The sequence below is a fragment of the Uranotaenia lowii genome, chromosome 3 (genome assembly GCF_029784155.1).
Source record: "Uranotaenia lowii strain MFRU-FL chromosome 3, ASM2978415v1, whole genome shotgun sequence".
In the NCBI taxonomy this organism is placed as follows: domain Eukaryota; kingdom Metazoa; phylum Arthropoda; class Insecta; order Diptera; family Culicidae; genus Uranotaenia; species Uranotaenia lowii.
In genome coordinates, this window is record NC_073693.1 from 353,257,956 (window position 1) to 353,285,371 (window position 27,416).

Here is a 27,416-nt window from a genome sequence, read left to right on the forward strand (position 1 = left end):
TACCAAATTGACTTAAAGTTTAAAATGACAGAAAAGACAAAAACTACAAAAAAGAAAAACATAAAAATGAAAATTTATAGGAAAAATCGAAAAAGATCGAACAAACCACTGGTTTGTGTTTTTTATAAGTTTTCTTCATATTTTGTTTTACTTTTCATACCCTGTTTTTATATTTCCATTTTTATTTATCTATTTATTCACTTAATATTGATAGCTCTGTTCGTTATTTATTGATAATTTTCATTATCTTGAAATGTAATTTTTTTATATAGTTTTTCTATGTCTTGTTCTTATTTTTTTTTCCAATAATTTAGATTGTTGTATTTATATTATTTACTAGTTTTGTTTTCAAATTTTCGAAGGTGACGGATAGTATTAGAGAAACATGAGGTATCAAAGATGTACCAAAATGAATTCATAACATTAGTATTGAGTTTTGTTTTTGTTCTACTTCTTTAGTTTTTTAGAATTTTCAGTTTTAGATCTGGCGCATATCAAACGTTGGATGGATCTAACGTCAAGTTTTAGTTTTTGGAGCCAATGGGATAAAATAAAAAAAAAATGTGTCGCCTCAATCAACGTCGAATGAAAGTTTTTTTTTATTGGAAAAATGTCGTAACAATATTTTTTTTTTTCATTTAAGAAGATCATTCTTATGGAAAAGTTCATAAAAAAATTGTTTTTTTTTCTCGAAATCAGCTTTTATGCACTTTATTTAAAATGCAGTATTTAGATAGTTTTTTTAATGTCTTGTTTTAATATTTTCTTCAAAACTGTATGTGGTTGTTTTCATATTATTTGTTTTGTTTTTTTCTTGTTCCACTTCCTTTCTTATTTGGAATTTTCAATTTAAGACCTGGCCTGACAGAAGTCAAACATTGGTTGTAACGTGCATTCATTACTGCTATCAATTTTTAGTAACAGCACTTTTTCCATTTATGAAAGAGAATCATTTCGCCATCGAATCATGATGAATTCGAAAATTATTCGACGCCGTTCCCACTTCACTTGGTCTGCTATTGATTAGTTCCAATTAGCTACAATATTACACCCATCAATCGGATTCGTTCGAGGCTCGAGTCGAAAGTCTCCCAAATAATAATTCATTCATTCAGTGTTGAGAAGGCGGTGGCGGCAGTGAAATAAAAGAAGGAATGTCAATGATCTCAAATTTTTTCGTCGACGGTTTTTTTTTCTGTATTCCAAGCGTCGATCGTCGATTTAACACTCAGCTGTGCTGCCTTCAACACTTGACCAGATCATCATTACACTTCTCCCTCCCCACTCTTGTGAGTTCGGATGTTTCCCAGAAGCGGCAGAAGATTCCGACTATCATCAACTAATTAATTTATTTCCATCATTCTTTCTGGATGGGTTGGGGTAGAAAACTGGAAAGGGGGATCGCTCCAATAATCCGTTATTTATCAAATTGAACTCATATGCTTTTTTTCCGTTTCTTTTCAGATTTCTACCGTTTTTTTGCCTTCATGTGTTATCTCGACTCATCGCTCTCTAATCCAACCACTGAAAGGCGCAGCGCGGATCGGATGGTAGAGTTCTAGTTGCTGAATCATTCCGCCGAAACCAAATTCAACCAAACCGAACGTAGCAGCAAAAAAGTGAGGGAATAAAAAACGCAACGAGAAAACAATCTTCAAAACGGGAACGACGAAACCGCGCAAAAGCCCTTGGGCAATAGTTGTTGTTGATTTGTTGATATATTTCGCATATTTTTCTTTACGAATCTGCTGAAAAGTAGTTCAACTATACTATACTGGAGCTAGTAGTTTAGTGTGGTGATGAAAGTGTTAAAGAGTGTAGAGGCGTTTGCATTGCTCCAGAAGTGTGAAGACCGAGGTGCCTGTCCAGGCGTTGGGTTTTCTTTTTTGTTAAATTCATTTTAATGCTTCGATGGACAGTTGGCAGCATAGCATGTGCTGTTGCAAGAGGCTAGTCTCTGAAAATTTGCGTGGGCGTTAGTGTCTGACTGCCCGAAGTGATGAAGTCATGTGTAGTAGAGCCTGTTTGGGATCAACTCTAGGCTACAGGCCAGTCGGTCATGGTTTCGTGGCGTTAGTTCGATGCACCAGATGTGGCAACCATCTGGATCTTTTTAACAAAAATGAAAAAGAGTGACCGGCATCTGCAGCAGCGACGTGCTCAAATGACGAAGTGCATTTTATTAGCATCCTGTTATCTCTCTGTTTCTGTTTCAGTCGTTTTGCCGCGATCGAAGATCAAGAAGTGTCAATGTGTGTGCTCGAATGGCTGGGTTGATTGTGCATCTGTGTGTTTGATTAAAGTGTAATTTTATGAGGGTGTTTTTTTATTGCTAGTTAAAGCGAGTCAAATCGAAAGTGAAACATAACGGGGAAACTTTCAGCAGGAAAAGTTTGTATTTCCGTTGTGGAAGTCAACGACCCGAACGACGGAACGAATGACCAGATGAAAGCTATGCAGACCATTCCGAGAGGCCAAGATTGATCCTCGAAAAGGGATCAGCAAAATTGTGTGTGCCAAATTTTGCGCAAAATAAATCATCCAAATCAAAGATCAAAATCGATCAATTAGTGTAACGGGCAAAGGTTAAGGAGCAGCAGTCTAATCATGTCTCTAGATTCGATGGGGCCATCGGCCGGAAGTCACAGTATTGGTGGCGGAGGTGGTGGCCGGGATGGCCACGGAGGAAGCACCGGGGGCATTGGGACCCTGTCCGGGACCAGAATGATCCACTCGCTCAGTACTCCGTCCGGGGTTGATGGGAGCCTGACGGCTTCACATTCCCGGGGCGGTAAAAAGCTGGCCGTCAGGATTCAGATGCTGGACGACACGGTGACGATGTTTCAAGTTCAGGTGAGTTTTCGAACCATATTCACGTTATTCTATAGAGCAGGGCTGGTAGCGAGTCACTTTTTAGTGACTTGGTCACTTTTTTTGGGTCAGTCACTAAAAAGTCACTTTTTTCATCATTTGGTCACTAAAGTCACTATTTTAAGAAAAATGGTCACTTTTATCACCAAAAGTCACTTTTTTCACCGATAATGAACCAATGAAAGAGTAATTTGAATTGCGCGTGTTAAAATTGACGGTAGTAACGGTAAATTACTTGATCAGTCAGTCAGAAATTTTTTTCGCCTCCGGCGGAATTTCAGCATGAATCACCCTTGGCTTGAGACATTTCGATCTACGACATTATTTGACGTTTGTGAATTGAAACTAACTTTGATTGTAGATTCTAGGTTTTAGTTCAATCAACCTTTTGTATTGGAACTCAAAACTTGATATACAAAACCCTATCTTGTCTTTAGTTAGAATGGGTTTTTATTAAGAAGTGTAATTAAGATTGAGATTGAAACGAACCATTTTTTTTATGAAAAAAAAATCTTTTATGTCATAACAAATGTTATGATGATATGAAATATTCTTTAAAAAACAATTTCAGACTCAATTTTATTTCGTGTTTTTTGTTCTTCTAAATACTTAAAAAAAAGGGTTGTAAAAATTTACACAAGGTCTCAAAAATTACATTTTTTTTTAGGTGCAATGAATTTAAACGGTAATTTCAACTAATTTGGGTTCCCCGAATCTAAATATGTATGCAATATTTCTATCAGCTTTTATATTTATTATTATTTATTTCGTCTTTGGTTTAATTACCGTACAGATTGATGAATTAAAAACTAGGAAATTCTTCTTAAGCCTATTTTAAAACGACGTTTGCACATATTAAAATTAAACAAATTATACACTAAATTAAAAAGTTCACAACACTTGTCAATAGGGTGGTTTTGGACATAGGCAGTACGGTGGTGAGGAATTGAAAGAAACTGACGTTGTCGAAGTGTTCTCGTTGGTACATACATGTTAACACGTTGTAGAATGTAAGCACAGTCAATACGGTTGGTCAATGTGTCGAAATTAAAACCTTGCTGCAGTTCGACGCGCCGCTTTTCGAGTGAGATTAGACATATCAGAGCACACCTTTCCTCGTACGGTGGGTTTGTTATTGAAATGAAAATAATTTAAAAACTCAAATCAAAAACATATTCTTTAGAAATAAAAGTTTTATATGAATTAATGAGCTTTAAATAGAATCAAGTTTTTTTTTAACTTTCTGCTGTGATGTCAAAAATCAGTTATCTATCAATTTTACTAGTAAGAAACTCTTTATTACCAAAACTAAATGGCCGAATTTGACAAAATTTCTAGTCGAGGACACTATTTACCAAATCAATAATTGAAAAATAAGCACCAAAATGGTTATGATGAAACATGTTTATTGAAAAAACTCTTCCTGAAATGTTTTTAAAAACTAATCTTTTTTATTTCCATACTGTTTTATCAATTTTTAAAATAAATCTACCGAATTTTATTGTACAGTTTTTCTTTCAATTTTATAATCAACTTGCCGGATTTTTTTTTAATCAAACTTTTTAAATTTTCAAGACATATTTTTAACAATTGTTTCCTTGTTTTTAAATTCTAAATTTTCGTGTTCTTTAACCATAAGCCTTTAACTCCAAATTTTAAATAAAAAAACATAATTTCAACCTTCTGTTCTTTCAGGACCCAATATTTTAATCAAAAGAGACAAAATACTCAGAGCTTGTAATTCAAAGCTTAAAAAACCTGCGATTGAAACTTTAAAAACTTATTATTAATATTTTTTGTATGAAATCATATTTTTGGATCGATCATGATTTTTAAATTAATCTAAAAAGTTTGAAAAATTGTTCAAAGTAGCAACTTTCAAAATAAATTTTAATACGCAGTGTTAATAACAAAAGTCTTGAACTCATTATTTTTAATTTTTTTTTTCAGTTTTTATCATTCACATAATTACTCATTTTCTAACATTTCTTTGTCAGTGTAGTTGAACATGGAGGATTTTACTTTATTAAAGGTTTTATGTCTGGCTTCTATAACTGGCACTTTTAAAATTATTATAAATATATTCTTCTTTTTATAAAATTAAATTAAAACATCAAACATTGAATAAATTCTGTTCAAAATTCATTTCTTATTCAGTAATCGGTAATTTACATTTTAAATCGTGATTAAATATTTTTTGTTCAAATTAAAAAATTACAGCGGAATTTCTCACTAAACTTCCAGTTAAAAATGAGGAAAAGAATTCCAAATTTAGATGAATAAAAATTAACAATTATTATCATTTCCCTAACATCTATTCATGCTAAGTTTTGTACAAGATTTGACATTTATTTTAGAATTCAGATATTTTTTAATTTTAAATTTGCTAAGAAATTCTTTTGAAACTAATTTATTTCTTACTTTCTTGACTTATCGAAAATTTGAAACATTCATTGTAATATGTTTCCAAAATTTTGTTTATCAGTCATTTTTTTAGTTTTTGTGTTGAACATGAGTGACAAATGGTGTAAGAAAACCCTTTCCTTTTCAATTGTTTATTTTGGTATTGTTATTAATTTTATCTAAATTTGAATTTTGAAAACCCCCCCCCGAAGGGTCCATCGCACTAGCGACTGGTCACATTTTTTGTACTTCAAAGTTATTTTTTCGTTCTACATAGTCACTATTTGGTCACTTTTTTCGGTCCTCAAAGTCACTATTTGGTCACTTTTTTTCAAATTTTGGTCACTAAAGTCCCTACTATTTCATTGTCAAACCGCTACCAGCCCTGATAGAGTTGTTTTGAGGTGGTTTAAAAAGACATTTATAAGATACTAGCTGACCCGGTGTGCTGTGCTACACCTTCCAAAAACTATTGAAATATGTGGTTCCTAGCTATTTAACTTTTCATTGAGTTGCACAAAATTTTCAATTCAATTTCATAATTATTAAAATGTCTTCAAAATGAAATTGCAATTTTTTCTTATTTTGAAATCTTAAAAAAAATTTCTGTGTTTTAATCTTTTTTATGACTCAGAATTTCTTTGCTTCTTAAGACTTAAACTTAATCTTCGCTGTTCCTTTTCAATGTGGAGAGAGTTCAAACTATACTAGAAAAAAAATTTGTAACATTTTGTGACAATAACATCGCATTATTTTACCTATTCGTTCTCGAATTATTATACAAATTGTGAGAGTGACCCCATCCCCCATACCTCCATACCTCTAATGGAAGAAAGGAGGGGTCTCCTAACATCAGTGTTTTTCTGATGTTAGGAGACCCTAGTATACAAATACGATCACATGTCTTATATGGCTCCATTATTGATAAATTCGCGAGCTATTCAATAGAATGAGTGGCCCTCTCCCCACTCTGGCAAGAGAAGGGGGTCTCAAACCACCGAAGAAATATTTCCCATGCACAAATATGCTCCCATGCAAATTTGGTTCCATTTTCTCGATTAGTTATCTTTAAAAAAATGTATGAGTGACTCTCTTTCCTCTTCCTCTTTCTTATTGTTACACTAATTGGATGAAAGGGTGCTAAACCACCGAAAAAAAAAAACATTTCTTGTGCTCAAATACCCTCTCATGCAAAATTTGGTTTCGTTTGGCTTTATTAGTTGTCGAGTTATACTTTAAAATTTGTATCGAAGCCCCTTTTCCTACCTGGAAGGAGGGGATCAAGATCAAACATTCCGTGTATTCAAATGCCCAATGCCCAATTCTATTCCATTTGCTCGATTGTATGATTGTTCTCGTGTCATATTGGTTCCATTTGTTACATAAGTTCTTGGTTTATGGGTGAGCTTCCGTCTTCTCTAACTGTATCCCCAATTGAAGAAAAAAGAAGTCTCAAATAAGCAAATAATCATTTTATGTATCCAAATGCTCTCCCATGCCAAAGTTTTTTTTTTCATTTGCTCGATTAGTTCTCGAGTTATGCGATATATTGTAAAGGAGCCCCCCTCTGTCCTTTCCATCACGCAACTGGAAGGAGGCAGTAGTTACAAATATGCACAGAATCATTCCTTGTGCTTATGTAAAATGTAAAAATTGTATGTGAGCACCCTCCTCCCTTAAGATCTCCCGGTTTCAACAACGGAGGGTTCTCAAAATATCATACAAACATTTCTCGTGATCAAATACTTTCCCACGCCAAATTTGGTTCCATTTGCTTGATTATTTTTAGAGTTATGCTGAAAACTATATAGGAGCCCCCTCCTCCTTTTCTATCTCCTCACTGGAAGAAGGGAGGAGTTCCAAATATTAACAGAACTGTTTATCGTACCCAAATACCCTTCCTAGCTAAATTTGGATTCGTTTGCTCGAATTGTTTTCAAGTTATGCAATGAAAAAGGAGTTAAAGGCCCCCTTCTCCTTCCTGTACCTCCAACGGAAGGATGAGGGGTCTGAAATAACCATAAAACCTTTTCTCGTATTCCACTACCCTCCCATGCCAAATTTTGTTCCAATAGCTTGATTAGTTCTCCTGTTATGTAAAAATTTTTAAGGAGGGCCCCCTCTCCCCTTACTATCTCCCCACATGAAGGAGGGAGGGGTACCAAATATTCTTAGTAATATTCCTCGTACCCAAGTACCCACCCATGCCAAGTTTGGTTTGATTTCCTTAATCAGTTCTCGAGATTTGAAGGCTTATTACTTTTACATGAGAGACTCCCTCCCCCCTTCCAGGGATAAGGAGGGGTCCCAAACCATTATAGGAACCTTCCCCGGCCTTCAATACCCCTATCTACCAGGTTTCACGCAAATCGGTTCAGTAGTTTTCGAGTCTATAGGAAACAGACAGCCAGACAGACAGACAGACAGAAATTCATTTTTATATATATAGATTTTCATAAGATTTTTTTAGCATTACGAACCCGTGCATAAATTTAAAAAAGGAAGAAATCCGAAGATCGCAGTTTGGCTAATGCGTATACTATACACTTAATTCAACAAGAAATCCCATTCAGAATTCAATGCAAGGTTTGAGATACCTGTTTCAGAATAAGATTCTGAAGCTAGTCTTTTTTCGGAACTGCATTGGAAACGTCAAATAAGAGGGATAATCAGTTAATCCAATTAAAATTATACTTTAATTAATATTTCGAATATTAAGAATCGAAATCAAAGTTCGAACTAAGAAATCAGAAAAGATTCTTGGATTAGAAACGCAAACCAAAATGAATTGCAAAAATTTTAAATTTTTATTTTGTTGTTGATTTTTATCGACGTTTTTTCGGTGAGTTTTACAAATTAAAACGTTTTTTTATCAGGTGTCCAGACGTTTCGAGCTACTCTGGCGCTCCTCTTCAGTGGACACGGACACTAAAATATATCTCTAATATTATCGAAAAAAGAACACATTCCCTATTGTGTTATGAGAAAAACTGGCCAGATATCTGAGGTAATTTGATATGATTGTTGCTTTCCAGCCATCAGACAAAATTAAAAAAAAAGTAATTTTCACGAAAACAAAAGATAAAATTCCAAAAAATAGAAGCATTAATGTGGTCTACGAAATAAAATGTGGATGTGTAAAAAATCATACGCTGATGAAACTAGCCAGTTATTAGAAAAACGAATCAAACAACATCAAACAAATGTATCAACGAAACTTATAAGCACTGGTTTAGCACAACACAGCTTAGTAACTGATCTTTTTTTCGATTTTGAAAACACCATAATTTTAGCAGGATATAGCGCAAGAATATCTATAGAAACTTTTTACAAAAAACTAAGAGGGAACAACAATGTCAATGTTAATGTCTCGAGATTCATGTAATTTTAAAACAGTATACGACTCTGTCATTTCCAAACTAACACAGACACTGACACACAAATGTAAACGCAAAACAAACAAACTGAGCCAGAACAAAATGGTATAGACGAAAGCCAGTAATTTGTAAGCTTAAAACAAAAATTGTAATTATAGTATTAATTTGTAAATAAAAATATATTTTGGCGTCTACTGAAGAGGAGCGAATGCCAAAGTAGCTCGAAATCTATGTTGTTAATCTATAGGTGGGGACAACCAAAAACTTTAGTATTAGTTCGTTATCCATACAGTTGTTTATGAACGATTGTGACATAACGCGACGCCATCACGGATTCAAGTATTTGGCGTCCAAATGTAGCCATAGAAACATACTAGGATAAATGTTTGGGACGCAAATAAAGATGTTTATTATTTAGAACTCATAGCGACACCGTACTAGGCCTCAGGAAGAAAAAGCGGAAATAAAAGGGTGCTTTGATTGTGATTTTTTAAATATTTAACATGAAAAGTTGTATGTCGTCGATGAACGGCGAATTCAACGTCGAGACGCTTATGAACGTTTGTGACGTAGCAATCAAACCATTGAAAAAACAGATTCTCACACTCGTGCAAGGGCAGTCTTGTCCCCAACTATAGATAAACCACATAGGCTCGAAATGTCTGGACAACTGGTAAAACACGTTTGTAAAACTCGTCGATTAAATTCAACAACAATACATCGCGGCAATAAATCAACATTCATCAATTTTAATTTTGATGCCTAATGACCTAAAATGTTTGAAACGTTAAGATTAGGTGTTATCTCGAAAAAAATGTCTTGTCAAAAATCGACTTTCTGAGACGTTTTTCGGGAAACTAGTGGCTCTATATTGAATGTTTCAGATTGGTTTTATAAAATTAATCGATTCAAACGACATGTTAGCTATTAGAATGTTCGAAACATAATTTTAAACACAATTTTTCAATGGAGGGTTATGAAATTAAAAAAAATTAAATGGCAAATTACGCTGAACTGTACAAAACAAAATGAAATTTTGTCCGAAGTACAGAAAAATGTAAAATTTACAAAAAAGGCAAAATAAACAAAAAAAAAATGAATAAAAAAAAGACAAAATAAACAAAAAAACGACAAAATAAACAATAAATTGACAAATTTTTCGTTTTGTGTACTCGATGTAATTTGTAATTGTCATGTTTTCTTTAATTTTTTAATTTTGAATTTAAATTAAAAAAATCATTTGTCATTTCTGCGGCGTTCTTCTTTTTTACGTTTTTTTTTTCATTCGGTATCTCAATTATTCTTGAAACGAATCTTTTTAAAAATTTCAGCACCACCCTAGTGAAAAAACATGTTTAAAATGCCTTTTAAACGACATTTACATGTCGTTTGGAGCAATTTGTGATTCATTGTTTAAAGCAACTTTGAAACATTCTAATTTTTCGGATTTTTTTTTTCGAAATTACATCGGAACACGATGTTTTATGCATTTTTGAGTTATAAACATATACAAACATATATGTTTTTTTTAAAATCAAAATTTACCTAGAAATTTGTTTAATCATTTCACGACATGTTCATGAAGAAATTAAGCAGATTTATAAAGTTATAGAGTTCAAATGTCAAATTCTTTGGTGCAAGATAAAAGTTACTTTAAAGTTTCTTTACAATTTTTGGAATATTGGGAAACACCTGAAAATGCTGATAGTTCGTAGAGCATTATTATTAATTATTACAGTGAATTTTAACAAATGATCATGATTTATGTAGAAAGACAGAAGTGATATTATTATTATTTCGCACTTTTTTTTTTTTATATTTTGGTCCTCAACGCCAATTGCTTCACCCAAAAAAAAAGTAAACTTATAATTTAATTTCCATCGAACAGTTTAAAACAAATTTTTGTTGATTTTCAATCATTCATATTTTAACAAGAAAAAAACATAGTAAAACTATTTGTGGTTCGCTTACTGTACATTAGACTGAGTCGATTTGGGGTCAATTTTGAATTTCTCAAACCCCTCAAAGCTTTGTCTTAGTCCAAAACTCATCCATGATTTTTTTGTACAATTTAAGTAACGTTTACATGAGAAAATTTAAACTTATAGGTTTGCATGGGAAAATTGAATATTTTGTACTGAAAAATCAACATAATTTTTGTTTCTTCCGTGCAACCGAATCAGCTGATGATTTTTGTGCCAATTTATAAAATTCCTAAAGGAAATTTTCCGCTGAACACCTTTGTCGAAAAACGTAACTTTGTATTTTATTAAACAAAAAAAGTTATTTGGTGTTGAATGGGGATATGTCTTTTCGCATTGATAAACAATAAATTCAATTGACATCACTGCAGGGGGCCTAGCGAGGTATTTAATGACAACTTTTCATGCAATACTTCGCGAGGCTCGAGCAGTGATGTCAATTAAATTTATAGTTTATCAATGCGAAAAGACATACCCCTGTTAAACAGCTAATAACTTTTCTCCTAATAAGATACGAAATTACAGTCTCCGAAAAAGTTATTCAGCGGAAAATTGTCCCAAGAATATTTATAAATTGGCACAAAAATCATCAGCTGGCCCGGTTCCACAGAAGAAACAAATAATTATGTTGATTTTTCAGTACAAAATATTCAATTTTCCCATACAAACCTAAAAGTTCAAATTTACTCATGTAAACGTTACTTAAAAATTCCTCAAAAAATCATGAATAAGTTTTGGAACAATACGAACCTTTTGAAACCCCAGAGTTTGAGAAATTCAAAAATGACCCTAAATTGACTCAGTCTACTGTACATGACATTATGAAAAATTAGTCTAAATTTGACGCAGCATAACAATTTACTCCATCGTATCAACAAAAACGAAATTGTGCCAAGAAAAGCATTCATTATCGATTCTCCGATGTTGGCATCGAGATGAGATGCCCACACATGCTCCACTCAATTGCCTTTACCGTTGAATTCCATCGTCAAGACTCCGGCGGTAGGCGTATTCCCATTTTCAAAGTACTTAGGCCTAAATTGAAGGGAACATAGTTTGTTAGTTTGTTCGGTGTACCCGGTACTTCAAACTCACCCACATCTTGTAATTGATTCATTCGAATTGACCGACTTAGGCACGGTTCGATTGTACTCAGATCTTGTTCGACACCCATTTCATCGTTTTCCCAGCCCATGTTTAACGTTTGGGAATAGTTTGTCCTGGTTCTTTGCTCCAATCCAGCCCATTACACTTATGCATTCTGAACTGAACTATCTGAATCTCTGTTGGGTTATTGGTTCCAAGAACTGCGGATAAATGTTCTGTACAAGCGAAGATAAAAATTCCAATCAATGTTCAAATAGCGTCGTATTTACCTATTTTCGAAAGACGATAGAAATAAAAAAAAATTGAAGTTTTTTTTGTGAAAAACACTGTATTTTAATATCTCATGAAAAAAATAAATCTTGAAATTTTGAAATCGAGACAATTTTAAGAACAGGGACCTTAACGAACGAAATCTTTCGAGTGGTTTTATGTTCTCAAGAAATTGAAATACCTTCCACGAGTGTCAGCTGTGGTCGTCTTAGGATGAACCAATATTGACATATTGGCTGTTAGCTGCCCGAACGATATCTTTGGAAAATGATATCATATGTTGCCGAACACGCTTATCGGAACCGGATTGATTTGACTCGACCGAGTCGCAGTATAGGATTTTGTGTTTTTGATGGTTTCGTTGTGATCGATTAGAGTCGCTGTAAAATTTTCAAATTTTTTTTCAACCTAATAATAGTAAACAAAAGTTGAAATAATGTGCGTCTCATTATTTCAGCTACTGGGCGTTGAAAACTCTTATAATTTCGACCTCAACAAAAAAAATCGAAGCATAAACCCAATCCATACTAGCAAAATTAATTTAAAAAAGAAGCTTTCTACAGCAGACGGGAACAACCAAATCGATACATAAATTTATATCTTGATCGAACCGGGAAAAGATAAACGATTAACAGCTCAGTTTAATTAATGTTTCCGCTTTCGGTTGACAGTTATGGCTAGTAATTGAATTCAAAAACAAACAACCGAACGATCGGAACTGGGTCATCCAAAATTTACTTTCACGTATTCACCGAGCCAAAATTAGTGTGTGATGTTTTTTTTTCGCAGTGGCGCCTGTTTCTGACTATTTTTTTTTATTTCAAAAACTCGCTGAAGTCTTTAGGACGAATAACAAATAATGCGTTTTGCATATGGTAATACCCTTTTTCCAGAGACAAGCTGAAATATGATTTAGCTAAGGTTTTTTTTTCGAATTTGAGATGAACAACCAACGGAAAAAAATATAACAAAGAGCTTGAAAGCAAAAAAAAAAAAAACGAAAACAAAACCAGTTTGGTGAGTTCGCGTCAGATCGCGTGATTAACTGATTTTCTATTCGACGAGACAAAAAAAACAGACTTCAACAGACTAGACTTGGACTAGAAGAACTAGTTGGTGATGCTGTTTTTTCGTCTAAATTTTCGATATGGCGACGTGTATGTGTTGTTGAGATTCAAGATTCAACTCACAAAACACAGGTAGAATAGAGCCCAGACTTTAGGTTTGCGTGTTTGCCATTATTATGCCATTAGCGTTGATGAGCAACATTTATTTCTGTAGGTTTTTCGATTTTTTCTCAGTTAAAATGATGGCATTGAAGACATAACAATCAAATCATGATAAATCTACCATCTGATTTCTGATTTTAAATTTTTGATTTTTATTTCATGAGTTACACTCTGAGAAATATTATAATTCTAGATTACAAAACTAACTTCAAACGTACGTTTGTGAGTTGTAATTTCAGATTTTCCATTTCCGTTCCCTGCTATCTGTTTTTTTTTTCAATTTGACTAAGATATATATTTTGAGACTAAGATCTGATTTTGAGTTGAGATTTTTTGTTCAGAATTAATTTCAAGCGCGTATTTTAAATTTGAGGTTTATTTTTTCAAATTGCGTGGCATTGTTTTCAAATTTTATAATGCAGACTTTGAATTCAGATGTCAAATTCAATTTTAAAACTCAGAATTCATATGAAAACTCAATCAGCAAAATTCTAAAATGCCAATGCAATTGCGATTCAAAATCCAGATTAGGATTTCAAATAAAATCCGGTTGTATCAAGATCACTTCAAAATGATTAAATAGGTTACAAATTATCCTTTTACTGTCCAAATTGGTCATTTTTCTGTAGGTTAACGATGTTTTGTCGGCAGAAGAAAGTTTCTAAGATAAGGAAAAGCAAAGTTGGCCTTACTCGAGTACGGTCGTTTTTTTCCGCGTCCGCATTTTTCTTCGGTTGTCCTGGAGTTACATTTTTGTTTTCCTTTATTGAGATTTTTTTTTCGAAGTTAGTCATTTTTGTGGATAATTTACTTAAAAATAACGTAAATTCTTGGTGTGCTGAAACCGGCAATTGAAATCGATTTCAATCCGTGCATTTTTGTTGACACAAGTGTCATCAAGAGAAGAAGATGCTCATTTAGATCTGGGAAGGAATGTTGTTCGATTTGAATTATAGATTCAAACTAACTTTTTTGATTCAGTGCTGAAGAGGAAGAAATTTTTGTGATTTTCAAGTTTGCGAAATGGCAAAACATTTCCATGTAGAAAAATAAGAGTGTCAGTCAGACGCACTGGCGTCGAAGGTTTTTTTTCTTGCCGATTGCTTGGATTTCTTCAAGAACTCGTCGAACTCTTTTGAAAGTTTACAAACGTTTAATTTGCTGACGAAAATTCTGGCTTAATTAATCCCTTAAAAGATCATGAGTTTTTGTACTAGACATAAAAACCAAATTTTAAGATCCTATCAAATTTGCACAAATTTTTAATTCAAAGATTTATTTCCTACCATATTTCTAAGCATTTCACTTTTTGTATTAGATGAATATAAATTTAAGTAAAATATGCTTAAAAATCACTCAAATCTGCACTTAAAAAGTAACCTTATTTCTCCTGAAATCAATTTTTTTTTAAATTTTGTAAGACAAATTCCCATTGCAATCAAGGTTGTCGAGATCACAGAAAAATCTGTAATTTCAAAGAATTTTGAGCTAACTTTCATCACAGAATCTGTGTCACAGAACACAGAATTTTGAAATGTTCACAGATTTCACAGAATTTTTCAATTTTAAATGGATTTCCAAAATTAAATTTTGCCAAAATAAAATGTAAATTTCTTGCTTTGAATTAGAAAAATATGATAAGATTGGTACTGTTGATTGATTTTTTCCAACTAAAATGTCAAAAGGACCCAGTTTATCCTGAATTTTCAATGAAATTAAAGGGAATAGAATCACAGAAAATCATCACAGAATTTTTGGGTTAAGATCGCTGAAAGTCAAATTTTATTTTTCTCAATAACACAGATTTTGAAAAGTTGACAGAATTGACAAGCTGATTTAATATTATATTTCGATGGATTTTTCACATAAATATTTCTATACAAGTTTGATTTTTTTTTAAATTTCCGTACCTACTCAAAAGAATCTCAAGACCGTTAGAATGTTAAGATCAAGTCGGACGAACTCGTTTTGCAAAATTGTTAAATATGTGTCGCAAAACCATGAATAGATTCAATTTTCTATGGATACGTCCCAACATTTTGCGGAAACCTGTCAATTGGCTGTGAAATAACTACTTGTTAAAATACGATGAAGTACTAGTCATGATTTTGAATCGGTCAAGAAGTTTTGAGAAAGACTTGTTAAAAATGGTTAAGCTTTACATTTATTTTTTTTATCCACTATGTTTTTATATTTTAATTTAATGTTTTTATATTTAAAAAAGGAAACCCCCGGAAAAAAATCATCATTTTCAACCTGGAAAACCGAGAAAAACTTCGGAATCTCAAAACGAAAAATCGCTAGTGACCATGAAAAACTCACTTAAATTCGGAATCTCAAAACGAAAAATCGCTAGTGATTATGAAGAACTCACTAAGATTCACATTTTTTTTTATTGTAAGGGAGATTAGGGCATAACAAGCACCCGAGTAAAAAGTACGCCAGAAAGCACAAATTACAAAGAAAAGATTGTTAATTCGAAACACGTCTGTTGTTCCTTAGACTTAAAGTAAACTTCTCTTCAATAACACCGAAATATATTCCAAAAATTCAAGTTTTTTTTAAGTTATGAAAATTTAATAATTTTCGAGCACTAGGAAATAAGCTTTTAGGATAAATGTATCATCTTGATCTGTATACATAAATCAAGTCTCGTTTTTTTTCGCTCGCCCCAAATTTGTTGCACTTCGAAGCAAAACTCAAATGTACTATATTTTATTACTAAACTTTTTTCGACAAAATTGAACACAATACTTGCTGTAACTCAAAGAAGCTAATTTTGTAGAATTTGGTCCTTTAATTTCTGAGTTATAGGATGTCGAATTTCGGTATTTCTTGGATTAGATTTTTCCGCGGTCCTTATTGTGTTAAGTTAATGTCAAAACTTGTTTCTAGTTAGATTTGTTCCATTCAAAAATCACGAAGGATGTACTTAACCCTCATCCGCATTAGAGTGTCATTTTGACACTATTCCAAGTTTAAGGCTTGTAACATTTTTCAAAAGCTTAAAAAAACAAAAATTTCTTCGGGACCCTAAATGAATTCAAAAGTTCTTCAATATTGCATCTTTATTTTTTTTATGGACGAACCCTGGAAGCCTTGACAAAAAAAAACTCCCTTTTCCGACTTAGAGTGTCAATTTGACACTCCAAAAGTAAAATCTATCTAAGTCGTTTGAATTGTAATTAATTTCATAAAAATCTGATATCAATAGAAATCTTGGAATGTCAGTGAAATATGTTCAGAACATTATATATACATAGCTAAAAGTACTAGTTTTCTCGTTATTCAGCATGAAAGAAAAAAAATCCGAAAAATCATACCTCAGGAAAGCTGCTGTAGTTCATATATTACACGTCCAAAACATTTTTTGCCTTATGCATATGAAAGCTGAAGTTAATGTCTCCATCATGAAGCCAAGAAATGGTTTTTTAATTTTTTTTTTAAGAAAGGGCCACAAAAAGTTCAAAAAAGTGGTCTGAAAAACCTACTTTTCATTCGATTGCTAGTAAAAACTGTTTGAGAGATGGTAGAGTTTTTGAAAAAATATGACTACAAAATTTATTCTAATTCTGACATTTTGTTGTCTTTAGATTTTTGATGCGACAAAAATTGAATTTACTGGAATTTTTCAAAGTTGACTACTTTGCGCGATTTTTTTTACAAATTGAAAGTTCATCTGTTTTTGTGGTCCTCCGTCAGGTTGGAGGACTTTTTTTCAGTGCTTTTAATTTGTTTGGACCAGTCATAAGTATATTCATTGGAAAGCAAATTTATTCTACATTCTAGTGAGATGCAACAATTCACGCTATGAGGTTTCACAAAAATATGAAAGTTATAAACGTAAAATCATTCCTGAATTTCTAGAACCACAAGCAGCACGTCCAGCAAAACGTGTTTGTTGGCTCTCCGAGTAGGTACGGTGGGTGGTAATTTGGCCAGAGAGCCGAAATAATGATGTGGCTTAAACCTTTAACGGAAACATTCGCCGATGCAATTGCGATTGCAATCGTTTGGTGATTGTGTTAGTCAATCATTTGCGAATCAATTGACCCAACGAACGTCGTGGTGAAAATAAAAAGCGATCCAATTTACTGTGGCGAATGTGTCGCCCAATGGTCTTTAGGCCGAAAGGTCACTAAGCCAAATGGTCATTAGGTAGAATGGTCATTAGGTCGAATGGTCATTAGGCCGAATGGTCGCAAGGTCGTAAGGCCGAATGTTCGTAAGGCCGAATGGATGCTAGGCCGAAAGATCGTTAGGCCGAATGGGCGTCGGGCCAAACGGTTGTAAGGGCGAATGGATGCTAGGCCGAAAGGTCGTTGGGCCGAATGGTCGTTGGGCCGAATGGTCGTAAGGCCGAATATCAACTAGGCGGTTGGTTGTTAGGCTGAATGGTTGTTGGGCCGAATTCTTGCTAGGCCTATAAGACATATTATCGCTTTCTTGCATGTTAGGCCGATCAATAGTTAGGCCGAATGGTCGTTAGGCCGAATCGTCATCAGGCCTACTGCATGTAAAGCCGGATTTGTGCATTCGGCTTTGCGACCATTCGGCCTGTCGTTCATTCGGCTTTACGACCATTCTGTCTAATAACCATTCGGCCTTGTAACGATTTGACCTAATGACCATTCGGCCTCATGAACATTCGGCTTAACAGCCATTCGGAAAAACGACCATTCGGCCTAACAGCCATTCGGCCTAGCATGCAGACAAGTGTAAAAGATTTCTTATTGACCTAGCAACCATTCATGACGATCATTCAGCCTTATGACCGTTCGGCCCAACGACCATTCGGCCTTACGACCTTTCGGTCTAGCATTTATTCGGCCTTACGACCTTTTAGCTTTACGACCATTCCGCCTTACGATCATTCGGCCTTACGACTATTCGGCCTTACGACGTTTCGGCCAAATGACCATTCGGCCAAATGACCATTCAGCCTTATGAGCTTCCGGCCTAGTGATCATTCGGCCGAACATCCTTTCGGCCTTGCGTCCTTTCGGCCTTACAGCATTCGGCTGGATAACCGTCGGCCTAATAACCCTTTCGGCCTAGTGGGCTATTCGGCCAGATAGTCCATTCGACCTAGCGTCCATCGGCTGAATGACGTGCGGCCGAATGGCTTTCGGCCTCATGACTTTCGGCCGAACGACCCAGCCTCACTTTGTTATATACATTTTATTTCGATTATCAGTGGAGATAATAAAACAAAAATACACAGTTTTATATTGTTTATAAATTCTAGATTTTTTTAAAATTTTCTCCAAAGTTGTTGATATTGAACCAGTCATTTTGACACGTACGAAAGACCGGACTGTTAAAAACCCTCTATACAAGAGCCATGTAAATTTTCAGCAAATTAGATGCACAATATGATGCAAATCAACTGCCAAAACATTTTGACATCCATGTTAATCGCAAATTATGACCAGTAGCATAATCACTCAGAGGGAGTCCTTGTTTGGAGTACTTTGTAGCACAACCTTCAGGGAAGAATAGCCTTTGATAGTGAAAATAACACTAGTTTACAGCATTTTTGAACTCAGTAAACTGACAGTCATTTCCAATGTAAAATCGGGCGCTGAATCCGAAAATGAAATTCAAAAAAATCTCAGTAGAACCGTTTTTGAGTTATGCTCCCAATATGAAATTTCGGAAAAATTTAAAAAGTTCTTGTACTTAGATTAAAATATCTCGGACGGCATAACAGTAATTTGAAATCTCTCTTTTGCATATTGAAGGTGAATAAATTTTCTATCGATCATCTCAACACTGTTTTTGCGTTTGACCAACAGTATTGTTGATATTAGTGACTTTATGAGGAAAAAAATTATAAAAAACGCATTTTTTTAGAGAAAATTTTGTTTCTACGAAAGTTTTAAACTCGATGGTAGCATTTAAAAAATCTGATTTTCTTTCGCGCTTAAATGTCAATTTAAAACGAAGATTTCAAGTGGTTATTTATTAAAATAGATTGAAATTTGAAGAAGTTATGGCTACTTTACCATAACTGTAATTTTTGCGTTTTCAATAATTTAACGAACCGCAGTACACTTATCATAGTATAGGAAGAATGAAACATGATAAATCTCACTCGCACCAAGTCAAAATTATTTATTAGCTTACCAGAAGGTCTCATGCCAAGTTTCAGGAAGATCTGACCATAGGAAGGGGTTGCTTGAGTCTCAAACGTGAATAAAATTTTGAGGTATTTTGCCCGGAAGGAACGAAAAATACTGGTTTTTCATCAATAACTTTTTTCATCACTAGCTGATTGTTTTTTATGGTTGATTTTCTTAAAGCCTATGTTGAGACAAATATTTCACCCGAAGACTGTAACTCGATTGGATTTGAAACAGAAAAGTTATTGCGGTCCAAAGATTGTATTTTGGTCGGAAATTGTCGTATAAATCGCAATGGGTAAAAAGTACTCATTGCGTGTTGGACAAAATTTGCGGCCTTTAAACCGCAATAACTTTTCTGTTTCAAATCCAATCGAGTTACAGTCTTCGAGTGAAATATTTGTCTCAACATAGGCTTTAAGAAAATCAACCATAAAAACAATCAGCTAGTGATGAAAAAAGTTATTGATGAAAAACCAGTATTTTTCGTTCCTTCCGGGCAAAATACCTCAAAATTTTATTCACGTTTGAGACTCAAGCAACACCTTCCTATGGTCAGATCTTCCTGAAACTTGGCATGAGACCTTCTGGTAAGCTAATAAATAATTTTGACTTGGTGCGAGTGAGATTTATCATGTTTCATTCTTCCTATACTATGATAAGTGTACTGCGGTTCGTTAAATTATTAAAAACTGCAAAAATTACAGTTATGGTAAAGTAGCCATAACTTCTTCAAATTTCAACCTATTTTAATAAATAACCACTTGAAATCTTTGTTTTAAATTGACATTTAAGCGCAAAAGAAAATCAGATTTTTTAAATGCTACCATCGAGTTTAAAACTTTCGTAGAAACAAAATTTTCTCTAAAAAAATGCGTTTTTTATAATTATTTTCCTCATAAAGTCACTAATATCAACAATACTGTTGGTCAAATGCAAAAACAGTGTTGAGATGATCGATAGAAAATTTATTCACCTTCAACATGTAAAAGAGAGATTTCAAATTACTGTTATGCCGTCCGAGATATTTCAATCTAAGTACAAGAACTTTTTTTATTTTTCCGAAATTTCATATTTGGAGCATAACTCAAAAACGGTTCTACTGAGATTTTTTTGAATTTCATTTTCGGATTCAGCGCCCGATTTTACATTAAAAATGTTGGTCAGTTAATCAAGTTCACGATTTTTTTAAAATTTTGTAAACTAGTGTAATTAAAGTTTGTAAAAAATGCTTTCAATTCACGTTTTCAAATTTCTGTTTAGTTTCATAACTGGTCTTAAAAATACATGATTTTACTTGAAGGATATCTTCTGACCCGAATTACCCCTCATACATGATTATTCGTGATCATCAGATGATGTAAAGGGTACCCCACAACATGTTTGGCAACTTTCCGTGACAACAACAATCTCTTCCCCCTCCCCAACAAATTCTAGTCCCCATTACTAAGCCAAATCAACCACTTATGGCACCCACCAGTAGTTTATCAATCTATCTCTAGCTTGATATGTAGGTGCGTACTGGTGGGAGCCATTGACAAGTGCTGTGATTTTGATTGACTGGCTCTCTGGTGTGATGGTGTGGTTCTGAGCGTGCTATTTTAATCGACGGGGTTTGAACCATGATGAATTACCTGTTGATTTTGAGGTTGTTCGCGATAATCAATTTGATAGAGCAGAAAATAATAAGATTAAAAAATGTTTTGAAAATATGTTGTACGAAATTCAATTCAACCTAAAATTAAAATTATTACATCACAATGATGAGCTCAACACTTATTGGATTGGTAAAAGTTGTTATTTTTAATATTAGATACTTTTGTTCAAGAAAGATAGTTTTGTAACCTCTTTCGTCTTCTTTCAAAAAGAGAGATTGCTTTCTGTTTGCACAGGCAAATGTCAATATTTTTACTTCTCAGCCATAACACATCTCCAAAAGGAACGAAGCAGTTGCATTTTGTGCTATTCAATGTACCGCCGCTTCAGGGAAATCGGGTCAACTCAACAGAGGCTATTATTTATCATAATTCGGTCTCAGCTAAGGGAGCGAGTAGAAAAAAGGTGAACCCAGAATTTCTGGTGCCATACCCATACTGCTTCTGCTACTGCTTATCCGAAGGATCAAGTCAAATCGTCCGGAGACACCTTCAGGAGCAGCTTTACGGCAACCGTTGTTGGCTCCAAGCAATTTATTTGCCACAGGCTTTCCCAAACATTAGGTCCGTTCGTGTGCTGGATTGCTTTCATAAGTCTCAATTGCAACCTGCAAAAATAGAGGCTCATTATTCCTGAGGACTTTTTTTTTAAGTTTTTTTTTTAACTTGTAATAAGTTGATTTATCAATAACCTCAACATTACAGATAGTATAATTTTATCGAATAATTTATTTTTTTATGTATACCATCTTGTATCCTTGTTACAGAACACCGATCATGGGTAAAACGAATACGTTCTACAATTGGCACAGACTTTCCTGGTTTAGGTAATGAGAGTTTCCGTCCTTTCTGGCGTTTCAAAGTCCCTGGAAGCTTTCAGCTTTGAGGCTTTGCTACAATATGGAAACAATTTGCAAACAAAGCGAGACAGAGAAGCCGCCGGAACATGTGAGCCAGAAAGCCTTTGAATAAGAAAGTTGTTTTGTTATGTATACTTGCGCCGTTACATCACCAGTATTTAATGTGTTTCCATTTGAATTGCCCATTCTCTAGCAGGGAAACAAGAATTATGATGTAAGAGCGTCATAAATTATTCTGCCTTTGAATATTTAGGAGAAAAAATGTGGTCACTCAAGGCAAAAGATACGATCAAATATTTGAGAAAAACGCGTGACACAAAGGAAGATTTCAAAGAACACAAAAATAGTAAAATATTTGAATTTTGTAAAAATATATTACTAGGTGTAATCTTGCGTTTTGTTTTTCAAATTCCTTTTATGGAACATTCCCAACATGTTAAAGCATGAAACTAACTTTATTATAAATAATTTGCCTCCTCTTTGCAAAAGCTATAAAGCGCAAATCTTTTCAGCTTAATCAACATAATAACAATTCCGGAAAAAATGGATGGTCTGCCGGTAACAACGTCCAGGTTATGCTTAAAGACATGAATCCTCTGAACAAACCGGAGCTTCTCCGACAAATTGAAACATATTGAGCTATCGTTAATCAGAAACTCAAGAATGGGCGATAGGCATGTATCTATAAGAGATAGATTCCTTGGTATTAACGAGAAAAATGATAGAAAACTACATCGGTAAAATCGATAATCTATATTCCATCTACTTGCATACATATGTATGTTCAAAGAACATATTCAAAATTTCACCCTTATTCAAATCGAACAAATTTAAAAATGCCCAAAATTTAAATTTAAATCTACTAACTAGAAGCCCATCAATTGCCGCCCGTTAGGCATCACATAATTTTCGGGTTAATGAAATTAGCACGAAGCCGTAAAATAAGTGCAATGAAGTGTCGTCATACCGGAAGTACCATTATATTAATTTTGTTTCTATTTACCGGTACCTATGAAAATTCCGGAAGGGTGCCACGATAATCATTCTGCTTCTCACACTAAATAACCGGGGGATATCGTTCAATTATTTTAAGCCCAAACCGGAAGGGAAATGATTTTCGGACCCTCCTCGTTCGTATGATGTTAGGAGTAGCCGGAAGCACAATTTTCGTTCTCTTACAGGTAGGTGACACGTTTCGGGCGTCCCCGGAAACGGTCTTCTATACTGTGAAGCATAGAGACCAACGTTAACGAGCATCCTTTTTTCATGTGCGGTAACTTTTAGTGGCCTGAAAGTGGCCGACATCAACGGCTGGCTAGGAAGCACTATGGCGCTGATCCTTTTTATTCCTGGTGGTTACACTTATAGTGCAAGGAAGCTGGCTGGGCATGAGAAGTCGACCAAGGCGGGAAAATGAAGAGAATAATTTTATTTATAGTGGCATCGTTGCCGCTCAGTGAGGCCCATAGCGTGAAGTATGATGCCTTTTAATCTGTATGTATGTATGTATTTATTGTGGCATGAGGGTGTACGAAATTCAGCTGGAAGAAAAAAAAGAAGCAAATCAAGCACCACAGGAAATAACCTGCTTCCGACCAAGACGGGTGAACGCCAGCAGAGCAGCTACGAATTTAACTCCACTCAAGGCTCCGTTCTCTAAGAGCCCATCAGGAGAGTATACCGGAACGTGACTTATGGTGCAATGACGTGTTGTGGTTGATTTTTTTGTCGCCCACTTCATCAGTGGTGCTTGCTACCCATTTTAGGTTTTTTTTTATTAGTATGTAATGTTCTTTTAATGGACTGATAAAACAAAGAAAGATGAATCTTTTCATCAAGAAATGAAGAGCTGAGGAAGGGGATTCATTCGATATATTTTCCAACGTCATTTGTGATAATCAGATTGAAGAAGAGCCGACCAGGTTGGGTTAATGTAATAATCTCTTAATATTTCCGAATATATTCACAAAATTGACAGTAAAATATTTCCCTCTGATTTAACTCTCAAATTGCTGCTTTTACTGTCAAAATCCGAAAATGTTGCATTGATTAAAATAATCGACATAAAGTTGATTGCAATCGGTAAAAATTTACAACACTTTTCAGTCTTAAAAACGAAAGACGAAAGACGAAAGACGAAAGACGAAAGACGAAAGACGAAAGACGAAAGACGAAAGACGAAAGACGAAAGACGAAAGACGAAAGACGAAAGACGAAAGACGAAAGACGAAAGACGAAAGACGAAAGACGAAAGACGAAAGACGAAAGACGAAAGACGAAAGACGAAAGACGAAAGACGAAAGACGAAAGACGAAAGACGAAAGACGAAAGACGAAAGACGAAAGACGAAAGACGAAAGACGAAAGACGAAAGACGAAAGACGAAAGACGAAAGACGAAAGACGAAAGACGAAAGACGAAAGACGAAAGACGAAAGACGAAAGACGAAAGACGATAGACGAAAGACGAAAGACGAAAGACGAAAGACGAAAGACGAAAGACGAAAGACGAAAGACGAAAGACGAAAGACGAAAGACGAAAGACGAAAGACGAAAGACGGAAGACGAAAGACGAAAGACGAATGACGGAAGACGACAGACGACAGACGACAGACGACAGACGACAGACGACAGACGACAGACGACAGACGACAGACGACAGACGACAGACGACAGACGACAGACGACAGACGACAGACGACAGACGACAGACGACAGACGACAGACGACAGACGACAGACGACAGACGACAGACGACAGACGACAGACGACAGACGACAGACGACAGACGACAGACGACAGACGACAGACGACAGACGACAGACGACAGACGACAGACGACAGACGACAGACGACAGACGACAGACGACAGACGACAGACGACAGACGACAGACGATAGACGATAGACGATAGACGACAGACGACAGACGACAGACAACAGACGAATGACGAATGACGAAAGACGAAAACGAAAGACGAAAGACGAAAACGAAAGACGAAAGATGACAGACGACAGACGACAGACGAAAACGAAAGACGAAAGACGACAGACGACAGACGACAGACGACAGACGACAGACGACAGACGATAGACGACAGACGACAGACGACAGACGACAGACAACAGACGAATGACGAAAGACGAAAACGAAAGACGAAAGATGACAGACGACAGACGACAGACGACAGACGACAGACGACAGACGACAGACGACAGACTACAGACGAATGACGGAAGACGATAGACGTCAGACGTCAGACGAAAGACAATGGAGGATGGACGATAGACGACAGACGACAGACGACAGACGACAGACGACAGACGACAGACGACAGACGACAGACGACAGACGACAGACGACAGACGACAGACGACAGACGACAGACGACAGACGACAGACGACAGACGACAGACGACAGACGACAGACGACAGACGACAGACGACAGACGACAGACGACAGACGACAGACGACAGACGACAGACGACAGACGACAGACGACAGACGACAGACGACAGACGACAGACGACAGACGACAGACGACAGACAACAGACAACAGACGACAGACGACAGACGACAGACGACAGACTACAGACGAATGACGGAAGACGATAGACGTCAGACGAAAGACAATGGAGGATGGACGACAGACGACAGACGACAGACGACAGACGACAGACGACAGACGACAGACGACAGACGACAGACGACAGACGACAGACGACAGACGACAGACGACAGACGACAGACGACAGACGACAGACGACAGACGACAGACGACAGACGACAGACGACAGACGACAGACGACAGACGACAGACGACAGACGACAGACGACAGACGACAGACGACAGACGACAGACGACAGACGACAGACGACAGACGACAGACGACAGACGGCAGACGGCAGACGATAGACGACAGACGACAGACGACAGACGACAGACGACAGACGACAGACGACAGACGACAGAAGACAGACGACAGACGACAGACGACAGAAGACAGACGACAGACAACAGACGAAAGACGAAAGACGAAAACGAAAGACGAAAGATAACAGACGACAGACGACAGACGACAGACGACAGACGACAAACGACAGACGACAGACGACAGACGACAGACGACAGACGACAGACGACAGACGACAGACGACAGACGACAGACGAAAGACGAATGACGGAAGACGATAGACGTCAGACGATAGACAATGGAGGATGATCGACAGACGAAAGATTTTAAATATAGACGAAAGACGAAAGACGAAAGACGAAAGACGAAAGACGAAAGACGAAAGACGAAAGACGAAAGACGAAAGACGAAAGACGAAAGACGAAAGACGAAAGACGAAAGACGAAAGACGAAAGACGAAAGACGAAAGACGAAAGACGAAAGACGAAAGACGAAAGACGAAAGACTAAAGACGAAAGACGAAAGACGAAAGACGAAAGACGAAAGACGAAAGACGAAAGACGAAAGACGAAAGACGGAAGACGAAAGACGAAAGACGAAAGACGAAAGACGAAAGACGAATGACGGAAGACGACAGACGACAGACGACAGACGACAGACGACAGACGACAGACGACAGACGACAGACGACAGACGACAGACGACAGACGACAGACGACAGACGACAGACGACAGACGACAGACGACAGACGACAGACGACAGACGACAGACGACAGACGACAGACGACAGACGACAGACGACAGACGACAGACGACAGACGACAGATGACAGACGACAGACGACAGACGACAGACGACAGACGACAGACGAAAGACGACAGACGATAGACGATAGACGACAGACGACAGACGACAGACAACAGACGAATGACGAAAGACGAAAACGAAAGACGAAAGATGACAGACGACAGACGACAGACGACAGACGACAGACGACAGACGACAGACGACAGACGACAGACGACAGACGACAGACGACAGACGACAGACGAAAGACGACAGACGACAGACGACAGACGATAGACGATAGACGACAGACGACAGACAACAGACGAATGACGAAAGACGAAAACGAAAGACGAAAGATGACAGACGACAGACGACAGACGACAGACGACAGACGACAGACGACAGACGACAGACAACAGACTACAGACGAATGACGGAAGACGATAGACGTCAGACGTCAGACGAAAGACAATGGAGGATGGACGATAGACGACAGACGACAGACGACAGACGACAGACGACAGACGACAGACGACAGACGACAGACGACAGACGACAGACGACAGACGACAGACGACAGACGACAGACGACAGACGACAGACGACAGACGACAGACGACAGACGACAGACGACAGACGACAGACGACAGACGACAGACGACAGACGACAGACGACAGACGACAGACGACAGACGACAGACGACAGACGACAGACGACAGACGACAGACGACAGACGACAGACAACAGACGACAGACGACAGACGACAGACTGCAGACGAATGACGGAAGACGGAAGACGATAGACGTCAGACGAAAGACAATGGAGGATGGA

The 27,416-nt window shown here is 36.3% G+C and overlaps 1 protein-coding gene across 2 annotated transcripts in view; it reads left to right on the forward strand.

The window, feature by feature from the left end:
• The window catches only part of LOC129755179 (FERM, ARHGEF and pleckstrin domain-containing protein 1-like), a 161,337-nt gene that overhangs the window by 72,717 nt on the left and 61,204 nt on the right, over positions 1-27,416 (forward strand). For both annotated transcript variants that reach the window (XM_055751546.1, XM_055751547.1), the window contains exon 2: positions 2,217-2,853. In XM_055751546.1, the coding sequence (XP_055607521.1) occupies positions 2,608-2,853 (246 nt within the window). In that variant the 5' untranslated portion in view covers positions 2,217-2,607. The remainder of the gene's footprint in view (positions 1-2,216; positions 2,854-27,416) is intronic.